This window comes from Desmodus rotundus, chromosome 5 (genome assembly GCF_022682495.2).
Source record: "Desmodus rotundus isolate HL8 chromosome 5, HLdesRot8A.1, whole genome shotgun sequence".
In the NCBI taxonomy this organism is placed as follows: Eukaryota; Metazoa; Chordata; class Mammalia; order Chiroptera; family Phyllostomidae; genus Desmodus; species Desmodus rotundus.
In genome coordinates, this window is record NC_071391.1 from 82,742,547 (window position 1) to 82,757,772 (window position 15,226).

General features: G+C 39.0%; 2 protein-coding genes across 5 annotated transcripts in view; one reads left to right on the forward strand and one right to left on the reverse strand.

Moving 5' to 3' along the window:
- The window catches only part of IL18 (interleukin 18), a 78,189-nt gene that overhangs the window by 56,946 nt on the left and 6,017 nt on the right, over positions 1-15,226 (reverse strand). The gene's annotated exons all lie outside the window — the stretch shown is intronic.
- The window catches only part of BCO2 (beta-carotene oxygenase 2), a 39,722-nt gene that overhangs the window by 19,895 nt on the left and 4,601 nt on the right, over positions 1-15,226 (forward strand). For all 4 annotated transcript variants that reach the window (XR_006656908.3, XM_045203977.3, XM_045203978.2 and 1 more), the window contains exons 6-10: positions 3,578-3,706; positions 4,725-4,885; positions 6,085-6,252; positions 13,985-14,122; positions 14,699-14,881. Coding sequence is in view for 3 of the 4 variants with exons in the window: in XM_045203977.3 (XP_045059912.2) it covers positions 3,578-3,706; positions 4,725-4,885; positions 6,085-6,252; positions 13,985-14,122; positions 14,699-14,881 (779 nt within the window). In the remaining variant the exon portion in view is untranslated. The remainder of the gene's footprint in view (positions 1-3,577; positions 3,707-4,724; positions 4,886-6,084; positions 6,253-13,984; positions 14,123-14,698; positions 14,882-15,226) is intronic.

The window sequence follows — 15,226 nt, forward strand, 5'->3', positions numbered from 1 at the left end:
TGGGGCCGCAGGGTCTGCTAGTGCTCAGACTGCCTGCGCCATTTGTCCCACACTCCGCCAGTCTCAGTCCCGCCACAGCCACGCGAGTCCTCTCCACCCCGATGCCCGTCTCCGCCCCTCCTACCAGTCTGGATGAATGTTTTTTTTCTATTTCCTTGGTGTCGGTCCCCCTTGCTGTTCGATTCTGTCAGTTCTGGTTGTGCGAGGAGGTGCAGTGTGTCTACCTACGCCGCCATCTTGGTTCCTCGTTTGTTTGGTTTTTTGTTTGTTTGTTTGTTTAGTTTTGTAAGTACTTTGTAAATGTTGCATCTATATATTCTCATTCAATCCTGTAACACTTCTCTGAGAAAGGTACTGTTATTATTCCATTTTACAGACAAGGGCAGTGAACCTTGAGAAGTTAAGATACTTGCTTAGGCAAGCTTGTGTCTGAAACCAGACCTGGCACCAAGTCTGAACCACACACAAGGCTGCTATTAGTCATACTCTGTTAGACTATCTTAATAATTATTCATGTATGAGTATAGAAGACTCTCAGGATATCCAAATTCATGTTCGTATATCTGAACACAACATGTGTCTGTTTGAAAAGAATCTGTATTAGATCTTTCTGACGATATTAATTGTCAAGCATTCTTTTATCTATATCCTAGAAACCTTTTGTATAGATTAATGTGTAACTTTGGTGTGTAATTGGCTTTGTGGTTGTTCATCTCTCCCTCTCCATATGTATACATGTGAGTATATAAGAAAATGAATACTTCAGGGTTGTTTTTTACTGACTGAAGTAGAAATAGGGCACCCAGCTCTCTCTCTCTTCTTCATTACCTGACCTTAGGTAGAGATGTATTCTTTAAAGGTGTAATAGGAAAGAGCAAACGTCCTTTTAGGTAAAATGTTCCAGTAAGTGGGTTAACTGACTCAGCAGTGTTTTGTCCATCTATCTGTTTTGATCACAAAAATCCAAGTGGGTTAACTTTGTAACTGGTTCATAATGAGAAATACTGTTTAACCATTCTGAATTACATATTCTAAAATAGTTGTTAGATCAGACATTCTCAGCCTGTAGTGTGTCTAAGAATTGTCTGGAATGCTTCCTAGCAATGTAGATTACTGCATTTCATAGATTGTGGTTTAGTAGACCTGAAAAGGGGCCAAGAATTTAACAACTCCCTCACCCCTTGTTGCATTTTAACAATGTCCCAGGTGATTTTGCTGCAAGTGGCCCCTGGATCTTTGAGAAATCCTACCATCAACCACCAGAGGCTGTGCTTGTTACTTTTCCTCCATTTGCTGTTTAGTAAGTCCTGAAGAATCTCCCAGAGTTGGACTCATGGCATTGGGCTGGTCGCTCCTAGGGGCATTTCTCTGCTGGGTGTTTCCTGGGTGTCTGTCTCCCTTGCTCATGCCATCATGTCTCGCAGTTAGAACAGTTCAATAACTAGTCTTGTTTACACTTAGTGAATTGAGTAATTGTCAATTATCCAGTTACCAAGACAGGAAATATCTTCTAATCTCAACTGAAACTGGATTTACTTTTTCTTTTGCTTAATTATTTGGTTCAGTGAGGAGTTTTTGAACTGGAACTCAAATGTGCATGTAGCTACAGGCAGCTCAACGACTTAAGATGTGTTTGGGGGAAATTCAGAGATTCTCCTTATAATAAAGTGCTTGTTAGTAATTTCTAACTTTAGTAAGTAAAAGGCTTTTAATTGTTTTAGCTTTTCTAGATATTTAAAAAACTAACAAAAATCCTCTAAAACATTAATCAATCCAACTAGTTTTTAGTAATATTGTAAAATATTTAATTACTTAGTGATATGGAGCTTTTCTTTTAATTTTTTAATAACTCATCACTGTGTAAAGCATGATATTTTATATATAATGGACTCTGAAAACACATTTATATTCCCAGCCTAGACCTTCTCAGTATTTTATGTCTAATTGCTTACTCAGTGTTTTTATTAGAATATCTAATAGGCATTACAAAATTAACTTGTCTAAAACCAAACTCCTGATATTTTCCCCTAAACTTTCTATGTTTAAAATATTTCCCATCTCACTTGATGATAACTTCCTCCTTCCAGTTGCTCAGGATGATAACTTTGGAATCATCCTTCACATCTCTGTCTCATGTCCACATCCAGTTGGTCAAAGGGTAATTACAGCAATGCCTTCAAAATATATCCAAGATCCAGCCTTACTCTTGGCTGAGACTCTGCACTTGTTCTTCTCTCCTCTTGGAAGACATTTCTCCCAGTTATCCTCAGGTCTCTCTTCCTCACCCACTTCAGATCTTTACTCAAAACTTCAGATCTTTACTTCTTAGTAAAGCTTTCCAAGATCACCATAGTTAAAATTGTAAATAATAACACCCATCTTTCTACACTTACTCTGGATCCCCATTCCCTCGTTTATTTTCCATTCTTACTATCATCTGATGTATTATATTTTTACTTATTATATGATTTATTAGAATTTGAGCTTTATAAATGAAGAGCCTTTTAAAAAATTTTGTACAGTTACATGCAAGTGTCTAGAATATGGTACTTATGACACTTATAAAACTGCCTGGAATATAGTTGGCACTCAGAAAGTAGTTGTTGAATAACTGAATAGAGAACTGTGTGGTTATCTTGTTCCAAAAGAAGCTTTGTGATTGCAAAAAACCTGTAAGTTAACCCTAGTTTTTAGAGCCTACATTGGTAATTCTAATACTAGAAAGATAATTTAATATGACCTCAATATTTGCTCATTTATTGAATGATTTAACAAACATGTTGTTAGCAAATCCATCAATAGCTGTTTATGGTGTACTTACTAAATGCTAGTCCTTGTTTGGTGCTGAAGATGCAAAGACGAAGCAGAAAAATCTGCTCTTAAAAAGCTCTACTTGTTTTTCTGCTTTTCCCAGTAGAAGCAGATAAACAAGTAGATAATTACAGGACAATGAGATAAGTGCTATGACTGTTTGAGAGATAATCAGGGCATAAAGGAGGAGCAACAAATGACTTTGGGGTGGGGAAGACTCAAGGAAGGCTACTTGAGGAGTGGATGGATAACGAGTTGATTCTTGAAGAAGTATTAATAGTCAGATGAATGATTGCATGAATGATTGCTGATGAGACAGGATGAAATTGGACCTAAAGCCACCCCTGGTATCCAGAGGACCAGAGGGCAGGTTTGGACAGGGATGCAAATGAAGATTGTTGTTGTTGGGATTGGGGAGTGGGAAGAGGGACAAATAGAATTTGAGGGTATTCCTGGATGCTACCTTATCTTCTCCTATGCAATAGAGATTGAGTTCATCTTCAGGGAGCAAGAGGATAACTATTTGAGAGCATTAAAATATAATAAACTGTTGTGTGTGTTGTTTCAAAACCTTAGCTAATGACTTTCATGAAGTTTATATATTTTTAGTATCTAAGTCTCTTTGAAATAACCTGTCATGAAATATGGGTGCCAGGCATATTGCATAAGTTTCTTAACTGCTTTTGCCTAGTCCATAAATACAAGGGTTATCTTTTATTCTTAAAATGCATGTAAGACAGTTAAGATCAAATTTCCCATTTTCCAGGTTCTTGCTATAATATTATTCGGGTTCCTCCAGAGAAGGTGGACCTTGGGGATACAATCCAAGGAGCCGAGGTGATATGTTCTATTGCTTCTGCAGAGAGTTTGAAACCTTCTTACTACCATAGCTTTGGTGAGTCCAGAGATGAAGCAAACTGCAGTGGGGTTGGCTTTAATATCACTACAGCAAAAGGACTAGCTTTGGCAAGTACTATGTTAATACAGTTTATCAGAGTATGGTGATAATGAGACCAGGCTGCATTTTAATGCCAGGTACATTTATTCTATTTAGTAATATACTTCTCACTCTAGCTCAATGGCTGCTTCAAAAGACAGTTACTTTAGTATAAGCAATTAGTAAAAAATTAATTGACAACCACAAGAGTGAACTGTAATGTAAACTATGGACTTTGAGTGATTATGGTGGTCAATGTAGGTTCATCATTTATAAGATATGCACCACTCTGGTGGGGGATGTCGATAATGCAAAGGCTATGCATGTATAAGGACAGAAGGTGCATGGGAAAACTCTGCACTTTACCCTCAATTTTACTGTGAACCTGAAACAGCTCTAAGAGGGTAAAGTCTTAATGTAAAGAAAATTTGACCATAAAAAATTAATTGACAGGATTTGAAATTTCAGGTAACTTTAGAGACCACAAATAATCATACATGAAAAGATCTTAACTATATTTTGGGGAGAAATTTAAATTCTATGTGGATTGCTTCAGCTTTTTCTTAGAGTATTTATCTTTTGCATTCCAAGCCTTTATAGCCAATCTGCTCCTGGATCCTTACCCCCAGTATAAATAGCAAAAGGATTAAAGAATAAAGGTTTAGATCATAAATCACACTTTAATATTATGCTTCTTTACTTTATTCCTAAACCAAAACAATTTAAAAGAAAGAAAAACAAGATAAAAAGCAAGTTGAGGGTACTGAACCCAAAGTGTTCTAAGCAGCTCCCGCTTTCACGTTGGAACAGGAAACCTGTATGATGAGGCTGGGCAGCAGGGAAGGACTGTTTCTGGAATGCCTTGTTTAGGTCGGTGGTAACATGTACAAGCATTCAGACAGGTCGCTGTAATGGTCACATTCCAGACCACTGTAGTTTACCAAGTAACATTCTAATGTTTGCTGGAACCTTTTAGGAATGACAAAGAACTATATAATCTTCATTGAACAACCTCTAAAGATGAACCTGAGGAAAATTGTCACTTCTAAAATTCGGGGAAAGCCCTTTTCAGATGGAATACGCTGGGAACCCCAGTACAATACACGGTTCCATGTGGTGGATAAGCACACTGGACAGGTGGGGTATTTTAAGTGTATTGTGAAGGTGATTGGAAATAAAGGCAAATTTTCATTTGGTTGATTTTTATCTTCTCTGGGAATTACTTGCATGACTCTTAATCAAGGATATTACTTTCTTCCATAGGTAGGGTTAGCTACTTATTAATACAGTGGATTTACCATATTAGAACATTGTAGGAAATGGCTTTATGCTTTTAATTATCTGATTCAATTAAATTGGCATCTAGAAACCCTCTTAACATGGGGTTTTCCATATAATAACATTTGCAAAAGAGGATTTTGTTCATGTAAAGGTTTTCTGTAACTTTTGCAATGATGCTTTTTTCAAAAAAATTCTATATATTTATTACTAGAGAGAGGGGAAGGAGGAAAAGAGAGAGGAAAAGAAATGTCAACGTGCCAGAGAAACATCAATCAGTTGACTCTCTCATGCCCCCAACAAGGGACCTGGCCTGCAACCTATGCATGTGCCCCAATTGGGGATCGAACTGGTGACCCCTTGGTTTGCAGTATGATGCCCGTCCTTGTGAGCCACACCAGTCATGGAAGCAACATACTTTAATTAGTTGCTTCTACAACTTCTTGATATGTTAATATGATAATCCTACTAAAGTCCAAAGCACATTGGCTAAATATCTTTCTATACCCCTGATTAATAGCAGAATATGTTTATTTTTCCCCTCTCTAAAGAGGTAGTATCCTACATTTACCATACTCTTATTTTATTATAAAAATTCCACTTTAATAATGATTGCATTTTTCAAAGAATCACTTAAATTTATCAAGTTATTTAATAGCAGTGTTTTCTATTTAACCTATATTCCTATGTAGAATATAGGAATTATCTATCCTTTAAAACATTGGGGCATATCTCATGGGGACTTTTAAGTTCCAACAGCTGATTGGTTTATGTTACCTTATGTTATGATTGATATAAGGTAAGGTGACTTACAAAAGCAATGCTTAAAGCATCTTTGCTTCTGCATTTCAAATACTACTTTCTGCACCAACCTGGCCTGTCATGTAATGGGGATGCAGGGGTGGTGGTGGTGCTCGTGGTGTGTGTGTGTGTCTTAATTTGGGCTTGTTGCATCTGCTCCCTAAAGGAAATGTCTTTTTGAAATGTCTAAAATAACATTTCTTTTAGAAATGTCTAAAATGTCCTTTTTTCCCCCATTGTTTGATTTTCCCCTGCAGCTTCTTCCAGGAATATACTACAGTAAACCTTTTGTTACTTTTCATCAAATCAATGCTTTTGAGGACCAGGGCTGTGTCGTCATTGATTTGTGCTGTCAAGATAATGGAAGAAACCTAGACATTTACCAACTGCAGAATCTTAGGAAAGCCGGGAAGGGGCTTGATCAGGTAGACATCTCTGATTTGTCAGGTGTTGGCAAAATAATTTTTAAGTAGCGAAGTCCTGGTTTTGGCTTTAGAATTAGCTGTTTCTCTTGCCTCTTTGGCAAATAAGGAGGGAAAATGGTTTTAAAGACACAGCTTTGTCAGTTATTTACTTAATACTTAAAAATAATATGAAGTACTTACCTAACACCTAATAAAAAGCACTTGTTTTGAAGCAGTTGTGATTAGCTGCTTATGACACTTGAGCACTAATTTTTGTAAATTAAATTTACTGGAAGGGATAGCAAAATGGACTATAACCTTAATTCTCTAATAAAGTGTATTAGTTCCTCTAGCTGAAGGATTTCACTTTTTTGTGATACTGAATTCAAGGTAAAATTTTTCCTGGGGTTATGCAATATAAATTGTTTTTAGCTATAGTTTTATTTTAAAATCTTTTGAAAACATTGCTTTGAAAGTTTCCTTATACTTATTTATGTTTTATAGCCATATGACAGGTCTTGATATCTGCAGTATGAGCCCACTAGCTCTTTTATTTTTTAAGAGTACCTAAGTTTTTCTTGGCCTTTTCATTCCCATAAATTGAGTATATCAATCTTTCCCTTTATCGGTAAAGCACTGTATATCCTGTTTCAGACATCTTCCTATGCTAAAGTCATGAAAATATTCTTTTATATTATCTTCTAGAGGAAGTTTTAATTCTGAAAAATTAAGTATCCATACATTATTGTTTCTGGACTATATTCTGTTTCACTGGTATGCTTGGACCAGTACCATATACTATCACTATATAAAAATTCTTGATGTTTAGTAGATCAAGTCCTCCTAATTCTTTTTCTATAGTGAGTATCATGGTCATTCCTGCCCTTTACAATTTTGTATAAATTTTGGAGTCAGCCTGTCAGTTCACACACACATACACCAACACAAAAAAATCCGTCAGATTTTAATGCATTTGTGGGTTTTCATTTTCTTGCCTTATTTTAGTGAACTTCAAGTACAGTGTTGAATGTAAGTGGCATCCTTATCTGGTTCTCAGTTTGACAGGAAAAATTTTCAACATTTTACTGTTAAGTATGCTGTTTGCTGTAGAGTAAAAAAACTAATAGACCTTGTGTTCTAGAGAAGTTTTATGTTTAAAGGAAAATAAAGCACAAAGTACAGAGTTCTCATATAATCCTTGCCCCTTTACCTCCCCAGTTTCCCCTATTGTTAATGCCTTGTCTTGGTGTGGTGTGCTTGTTACAACTGATGAACCAATATTGATACTTTATTACTGAAGTCCATAGTTTACATTAGAGTTCACTCCATGTGTTGTACATTCTACAGGTTTTGACAAATGCATAATGTCTTGTGTCCACCTTAATAGTATAATTTCACTACTCTAAAAATACTGCATTCCACCTGTTCTTACCTACTTCCCTGAATCCTTGGCAACTACTAATCTTTTTACTGTATCTATAGTTTTTCCTTTTCCAGAATGTCATATAGTTGGAATCATAGGGTATGTAGCCTTTTCAGACTGGCTTCTTTCACCTACCAACACGCATTTAAGGTTTCTCCATGTCTTTCAGTGACTGAATGGCTCATCTCTTTTCATTGCTTAATAATATTCTAGTGTATGGATGTACCACACTTTGTTTATCCCTTTACCTATTGAAAGATACATTGGTTGATTTCAGTTTTTGGCAATTATGAATAAAATTGCTATAAACATTTGTGTGCAGGTTTCAGCTGTGTTTTGCTGTTAAACCTAGCCATTAAGTTCTTAAACTGATTGCATTTTCTTAGTTCCAAAATTTTGATTTGTTTTTCTTTTATAATTTCTAGTTCTCTGCTACAATTCTAAATTTAAAAGAATTTCCTTCAACATAGTCAGAATTGTTAATGTCTGATAATTGTATTACCTGAATCCCCTGTGGCTTTGTTTTTGTCATGTGTTGTTTACCTTTTAAAAAATATATATTTTATTGATTATGCTATTAAAGTTGTCCCATTTTTCCCTCTCCTTTATTTCCCACCATTCTGCATCTCCTTTCCCACCAGCATTCCCCCTGCTCCACTTTAGTTCATGTCCATGGGTCGTACATATAAGTTCTTTGGCTTCTTTATTTTCTATACTATTCTTAACTTCCCCCTGTCTATTTTGTACCTACCATTTATGCTTCTTATTCCCTGTACCTTTTTCTCCATTCTTCCTCCTCCCACTCCCCACTGATAACCCTCCATGTGATCTCTATTTCTGTGAATCTGTTCCTGTTCTAGTTGTTTCCTTAGTTTTGTTTTGTTTTTTTTTAGGTTTAGTAATAGTTGTGAGTTTGTTGTCATTTTACTGTTCATATTTTTTATCATCTCGTATTTCTTGGATAATTCCCTTTAACATTTCATATAATAAGGGCTTGGTGATGATGAACTCCTTGAACTTGACCTTATCTGGGAAGCACTTTATCTGCCCTTCCATTCTAAATGATAACTTTGCTGGATAGAGTAATCTCGGATGTAGGTCCTTGCCTTTCATGACTTTGAATACTTCTTTCCAGCCTCTTCCTGCTGTAAGGTTTCTTTTGAGAAATCATCTGACAGTCTTATGGGCACTCCTTTGTAGGTAAGTGTCTCCTTTTCTCTTGCTGCTTTTAAGACTGTCTCCTTATCTTCAGCCTTGGGTAATTTAATGATGATGTGTCTTGGTGTGTTTCTTCTTAGATCCAACTTCTTGGGATTCTCTGAGCTTCCTGGACTTCCTGGAAGCCTATTTTCTTTGCTAGCTTGGGAAAGTTTCCCTTCATTATTTGTTCAAATTAGTTTTCCATTTCTTGCTCTTGTTCTTGTCCTTCTGGCATCCTTATGATTCAGATGTTGGAATGTTTAAAGTTGTCCCGGAGGTTCCTAAGCCTCTCTTCATTTTTTTGAATTCTTGTTTCTTCATTCTGTTCCAGTTGGATGTTTATTTTTTCCTTTTGTTCCAAATCATTGATTTGAGTCCTGGTTTCTTTCCTTTCACTGTTGGTTCCCTATATATTTTCCTTTATTTCACTTTGTATAGCCTTCATTTTGGGAACAAGCTCAATCAATTTTGTGAGCATCCTGATTACCAGTGTTTTGGACTCTGCATCAGATAGGTTGTCTATCTCCTTGTTGCTTAGTTCTTTTTCTGGGGTTTTGGTCTGTTCTTTCATTTGGGCCATATTCCTTTGTCTTGGTGTACCTCTTATGTTGTAAGGAGTGGAGCCTTAGGTATTCACCAGGGTGGCGCAGCCCACTTTGCTGTGATTTGGCACTGTCTGTGGGAGAGGGGACAGAGAGGGGACAAGGCTGCTTGCTAATTTGCTTGGCTTTCACTCAGCTTTCAGTCACTTCTTGCACTTCCCACCAGTAGATTATGCCTTCTCAGGCGCTGATTCCTGGGTGGGTGGGCTTGTGTATATTCTAGGATCCTGTGGCCTCTCCAACAGACTATCCTGTGAGACTGGGAGATCTTTCCCTCCGCTGCAACCCCCACAGGTTTTTACAGCAGAGATTTTGAGGCTTTCTTTCCCTGGGTTGGAACCCTAGGTTGTGTGGTTTGCCGCACTCTGCAGTTATTCCTCCCAGCTTATCTGCACACGAATGTGGGATATCCTGCTGCCACCTTGCCTGCCCTGGCCTGCCAGCTACTGCCTTTTCCCATGTCCTTGCCACCCCACTGCCTCTCTCCATCCCTCCTACCAGTCTGGATAAATGTTTCTTCTTTAACTCCTTGGTTGTCAAACTTCCAAAAAGTTCGATTTTCTGGCAGTTCTGGTTGTTTTTTGTTTTTTAAATTAGTTGTTATCCTTCTTTTGGTTGTGCGAGGAAGGGAAGCGTACCTTCTATGGCCAGGAGCTCTATTTTGTTTTTTAGGTTCAATTGAAAACCCTTTAACATTTCATGTAATAATGGTTTGGTGGTGATTATCTACTTAGCTTTTTATTGTATGAGAAGTTTTTCATCTGCCTTTGATTCTAAATGATAGCTTTGCTGGGTAGAGTAATCTTGGTTGTAGGTTCTTGCTTTTCATCACTTTGAATATTTCTTGCCAATTCCTTCTAGTTTGCAAAGTTTCTTTTGAGAAATCAGTTGACAGTCTTATGGGAACTCCTCTGTAGGTGACTAACTGCTTTTCTCTTGCTGCTTTTAATATTCTCTCTTTGTCTTTAAGCTTTGACATTTTAATTATGATGTGTCTTGTTGTGGGCCTCTTTGGATTCATCTGGTTTGGGACTCTCTGCACTTCTTGGACTTGTGTGTCTATTTCCTTTACCAAGTTAGAGAAGTTTTCTGTCACTTTTTTCAAATAGGTTTTGAATTTCTTCCTCTTTCCTATCTCCTTCTGGTATCCTCATGATTGAATGTTGGTATGCTTGAAGTTATCCCAGAGGCTCCTTACACAATCCTCATTTTTTGGGGGTGGGGGGATTCTTTTTTCTTCTAGGTGTTCTGATTGGGTGTTTTTTGCTCCTTGTATTCCAAATTGCTGATTTAATTCTCAGCTTCATCCACTCTACTGTTGATTCCCTATATACTGTTCTTTTTAAAAATTTTTTTAATTTACTTTTTTAGATAGAGGGGGAACGAGGGAGAAAGAGAGGGAGAGAAACATCAATGTGTGGTTGCCTCTTGCATGCCTCCTACTGGGAACCTGGCCAGCAACCTAGGCATCTGCCCTGATTGGGAATTGGACTAGTGACCCTTTGGTTCATAAGCCGGCGCTCAATCCCCTGAGCCACACCAGCCAGGGCTATTATTCTTTATATTAATCAGTGTATCCTTCATTTCTGACTGTATCTTTTTTATACTGTTGAGGTTCTCACTAAATGCATTGAGCACCCTTATAACCTATGTTTTAAACTCTGCATCTGATAGATTGCTTGTCTCTATTTTGTTTAGTTCTTTTTCTTGAGTTTTGTTCTGTTCTTTCATTTGGGCCATGTTTCTTTGTCTCCTTATTTTGGCAGCTTCCCTGTGTTTGTTTGTTTTTATGTATTAGGCAGAGCTGCTACATCTCTCAGGCTTGGTAGAGTGGCCTAATGTAATTGGTGTCCTGTAGGGTCTGGTTGCATGGCCTCCTTAGCTGGGTACTCAAGGTGCGCTCAGTGTGTACGCTGTGTACGCCTTCCTGTTGTAGTTGAGCCTTGATTGCTGTTGGCATGACCAAGGTCACCCACTGTCTGTGTTCTGTCTGGGGTCACCTGGCATAAGCTACAAAATGATCTGCAGGTGGCTGCTACTTGTGCTGGGCTTGGAGGTGCCTAGGTGAGGCCAAGCTGTGAACCAAGGCCAGCTGCTGCTGGTGGCAGGCCTGGGCCAAGGGCAGGTGTGTTCCTCCTTGGGTCCAACTTCTTTGGGACTCTGAGCTTCCTGGACTTCCTGGAAGTATATTTTCTTTGCCAGATTGGAGAAGTTCTCCTTCATTATGTTTTCAAATAAGTTTTCAATTTCTTGGTCTTCCTCTCCTCCTTCTGGCACCCCTATGATTCGGATGTTGGAATGTTTAAAAATGTTCTGGAGGTTCCTCAGCCTCTCCTCATTTTTCCGAATTCTTGTTTCTTCATTCTTTTCTGGTTGGATGTTTCTTTCTTCCTTGTGGTCCACACCGTTGATTTGAGTTCCAGTTTCCTTCGCATCACTATTGGTTCCCTGTACATTTTCCTTTGTTTCTCTTAGCATAGCCTTCATTTTTTCATCTGGTTTCCGAACAAATTCAACCAATTCTGTGAGCGTCTTGATAACCAGTGTTTTGAACTGTGCATCTGATAGGTTGGCTATCTCTTCCTCGCTTAGTTGTATTTTTTCTGGGGCTTTGAAGTGTTCTATCATTTGGGACATTTTTTTTTTTCTTTTTTTTTTTGTCTTGGCGCATCTGTTACTTAAAGGGGCAGAGCCTTAGGTGTTCCCGGTGCGGGGTAACGCTGGTCGCTGCACTGTGACGCTGTACGTGGGGGGAGGGGCTGAGAGGGAGCAATGGCGGCCGCTCCACTCTCCACTGGATTTCAGCCACTCCCTCGGCTACCCACAATCAAACTGGGCCCCTCTGATGCTGGTTCCCGAGTGGGTGGGCTTGTGCACACTCTAGGCCCCTGTGGGTCTCTCTAACGACCTCTCCTGTGAGGCTGGGAGTCTCTCCTGCTGCTGCCCCAACCCCCACGGGCGTTTTCAATCAGAGGTTTGAGGCTTTATTTCGAGGTGCTGGAGCCCTGGGTTGCGCGGTATGCTTTGCTCCCCGCCGTTTGTCCGGTTTATCTGTTCGCGAATGTGGGGCCGCGGGGTGCTACCTGCCGCTCTGCCTGCCCCGTTCTCTGCCACTCTGAGTCCGGCCCTCTCGGTTTATCTGTGCGCGAATGTGGGGCTGCAGGGTCTGCTAGTGGTCAGACTGCCTGCCCTGTTCGTCCCACACTCCACCAGTCTCGGTCCCGCCACGGCTACACGAGTCCTCTCTGCCCCGGCTGCTCGTCTCTGCCCCTCCTACCGGTCTGGATGAATGTTTGTTTTTTATTTCCTTGGTGTCGGACTTCCCTTGCCGTTCGATTTTCTGTCAGTTCTGGTTGTGTGAGGTGGCACAGTGTGTCTACTTATGCCGCCATCTTGGTTCTCCTTTAAAGTATTTTAAAAAATTAATTTTAAAAAAGAGAGCGGAAGGCATTGAGGGAGGGGGAGACAGAGAAAGAAACATCAATTTATTGTTCCATTTATTTGTGCATTCATTGGTTGTTTCTTGTATGTGCCCTCACTGGGGATCGAACCCACAAACTTGGCTCCATCTTACAGTATTTTAAAGGAGAAATATGTAGTTAAAGCATGCTTAGTGTCAAAAAAAAATAAAGTGATTTTATTAGGATTTCTTGCTTAAACATCATCTCTGCAGAGAGGCTGTGTTGGGGGTCCCTAAGACCACCTGTTGATAATTCACTGTGAAGATTCACAGGCATAAAAATCAGCAAAAGGAAAAGGTGCAGGGGGTGAAGTCTGAAGGAAACCAGAGCCCTTGGAAGCATGCATCTGGTTGTCCAGGGTTTTTGTTGGGCATCTGCACATAGACATATTGCTCCTACATGGGTAACCTCAGTTACTGAAGCTCCAGACCCCCATAGAGAAAGCAGAGGTTCATTATAAATCACATTGTTAGTGAAAACTATCTGGATTAACTAGTACAGTATGAGTCAAGGCATCAGGCATGCAGAAATGCTTTTGCCAGACAGAACACTCCAAGGTGCCAGACAAGGCCCTGACATGAAAACAGGTCCTTCTTGGGAATGTGCAGGGTTTGAGCAACTTAGGCCTGCTATAAGTTAACCCTTTTCGGCCCAGAGGTCTACCCCGACCAAACCCGAGGAAGGAAGCAGCCCTTGTCACTCTGCAGTCCCTCACCCTGTTGTGTTTCTTAACGGCATTTATCACTATCACACCTTGGGCTAATTTAATAATTTGCTTATTTGATACTAATTAAATATTTATTATTTATTATCATTCTTTCTCTATTAGACTGTAAGTTCCATGAGGCCAGAAACTTTGTTTTGTTCACTGCTGTATTCTCAGTGTCTAAAATGCTACCCATAGTAGGTATTCAACAGGTATTAGTTGTATAAATGAATGAATGAAAATGACCCTTTATGTAATTACTTAGGAATGCCAATAGTGTTGCCTGGATCTAAATTATTGGGATATGCTGTTATTCTCTGAATAACAATTTTCCACCTGTTTTTTTCTGTTTCCTGAACAGGTCTATGATTCAGTAGCCAGATCTTTCCCTCGAAGGTTCATTTTGCCCTTACATGTCAGTTTGAATGCCCCTGAGGGGGAGAACCTCAACCCACTGTCCTATTCTTCAGCCAGTGCCGTGAAACAGGCTGATGGCAAGGTAGGCTATGAACAGACATTAGACTACGACTTTGAATTTTAGTGGTGTCTTTTTATTCATTGGCTGTTCTCCACAATGTTTGAGTCATAGTAAGTTTCATAACATTTGGCTGAGCAGGGTAAGGTTCTGGTACATTGCTTGCACAAGAACCTCAAAATTCTGGCTGGGAGTGAGCACTGTGTTTACTGATCCCTTTTGTATTTTGAAATAGATATATGCAACTTTCTAATGTTGTAAAATGTTTAAACATTTGAGTTTGGTATTTTCCGTCCCCACCATTTAGATAATGTGTGCTTATCACAGGCAGATCATTGTGCAGATATCAATGTTTTGGCTTTAGTAAAATAAAAAGCCCACTTGTACCTCCTATCAGCTTAGACACAAAACCTGATAATCTTATGCATTCATACACATGATGAAAGAGGAACAATATTAAAAAATTACATAGAATCTCTGTTTCCAAGCCCTGTTAGAAACTCCTACAGAGTATTAGCTCCCCCCCAACCCCTGACCTGCACTGAAGAAAGTAAGTGAAAATTGAGCAATCACTACAAATTCTTCTGGGATTTTTTTTAGATTTGGTGCTCTTATGAAAATCTACATCCCAAAAACTTAGAAGAGGAAGGAGGTATTGAATTTCCCCAGATCAACTATGGTCAATTCAGTGGCAAAAAGTATCATTTCTTCTACGGCTGTGGCTTTCGGCACTTGGTGGGGGATTCTCTGATTAAGGTTGATGTGGTGAACAAGACAATGATGGTAATGAGAATCTCTTTTCTTTTACATACCCTTTAAAGATCTGTTCTGCCCTTTGAATTAGTTTCTGTTTTGTTTAAGGTAGCTTTTGAGATTCTTTAATATTTAAGCAGCTAAGCCATTTACTTTTATTAAGTTTGAGAACCATGGAATTACATAGGTAGGGGTATGTTCCCCCTAGGGAATCTAAATGAACCACAAGCCCAGAAAAACAGTTCTGTGCTTGGTATTGTTTAGAGAGAAATCATGGGGTTAAGGTTGCTGGTGTACCTGTATTTCAGGTTGGTGGGAAATTGTAATTTCACAGGCTGTGTTTGATGATGATGGAATCTGCAGCTCTAAAAGCTC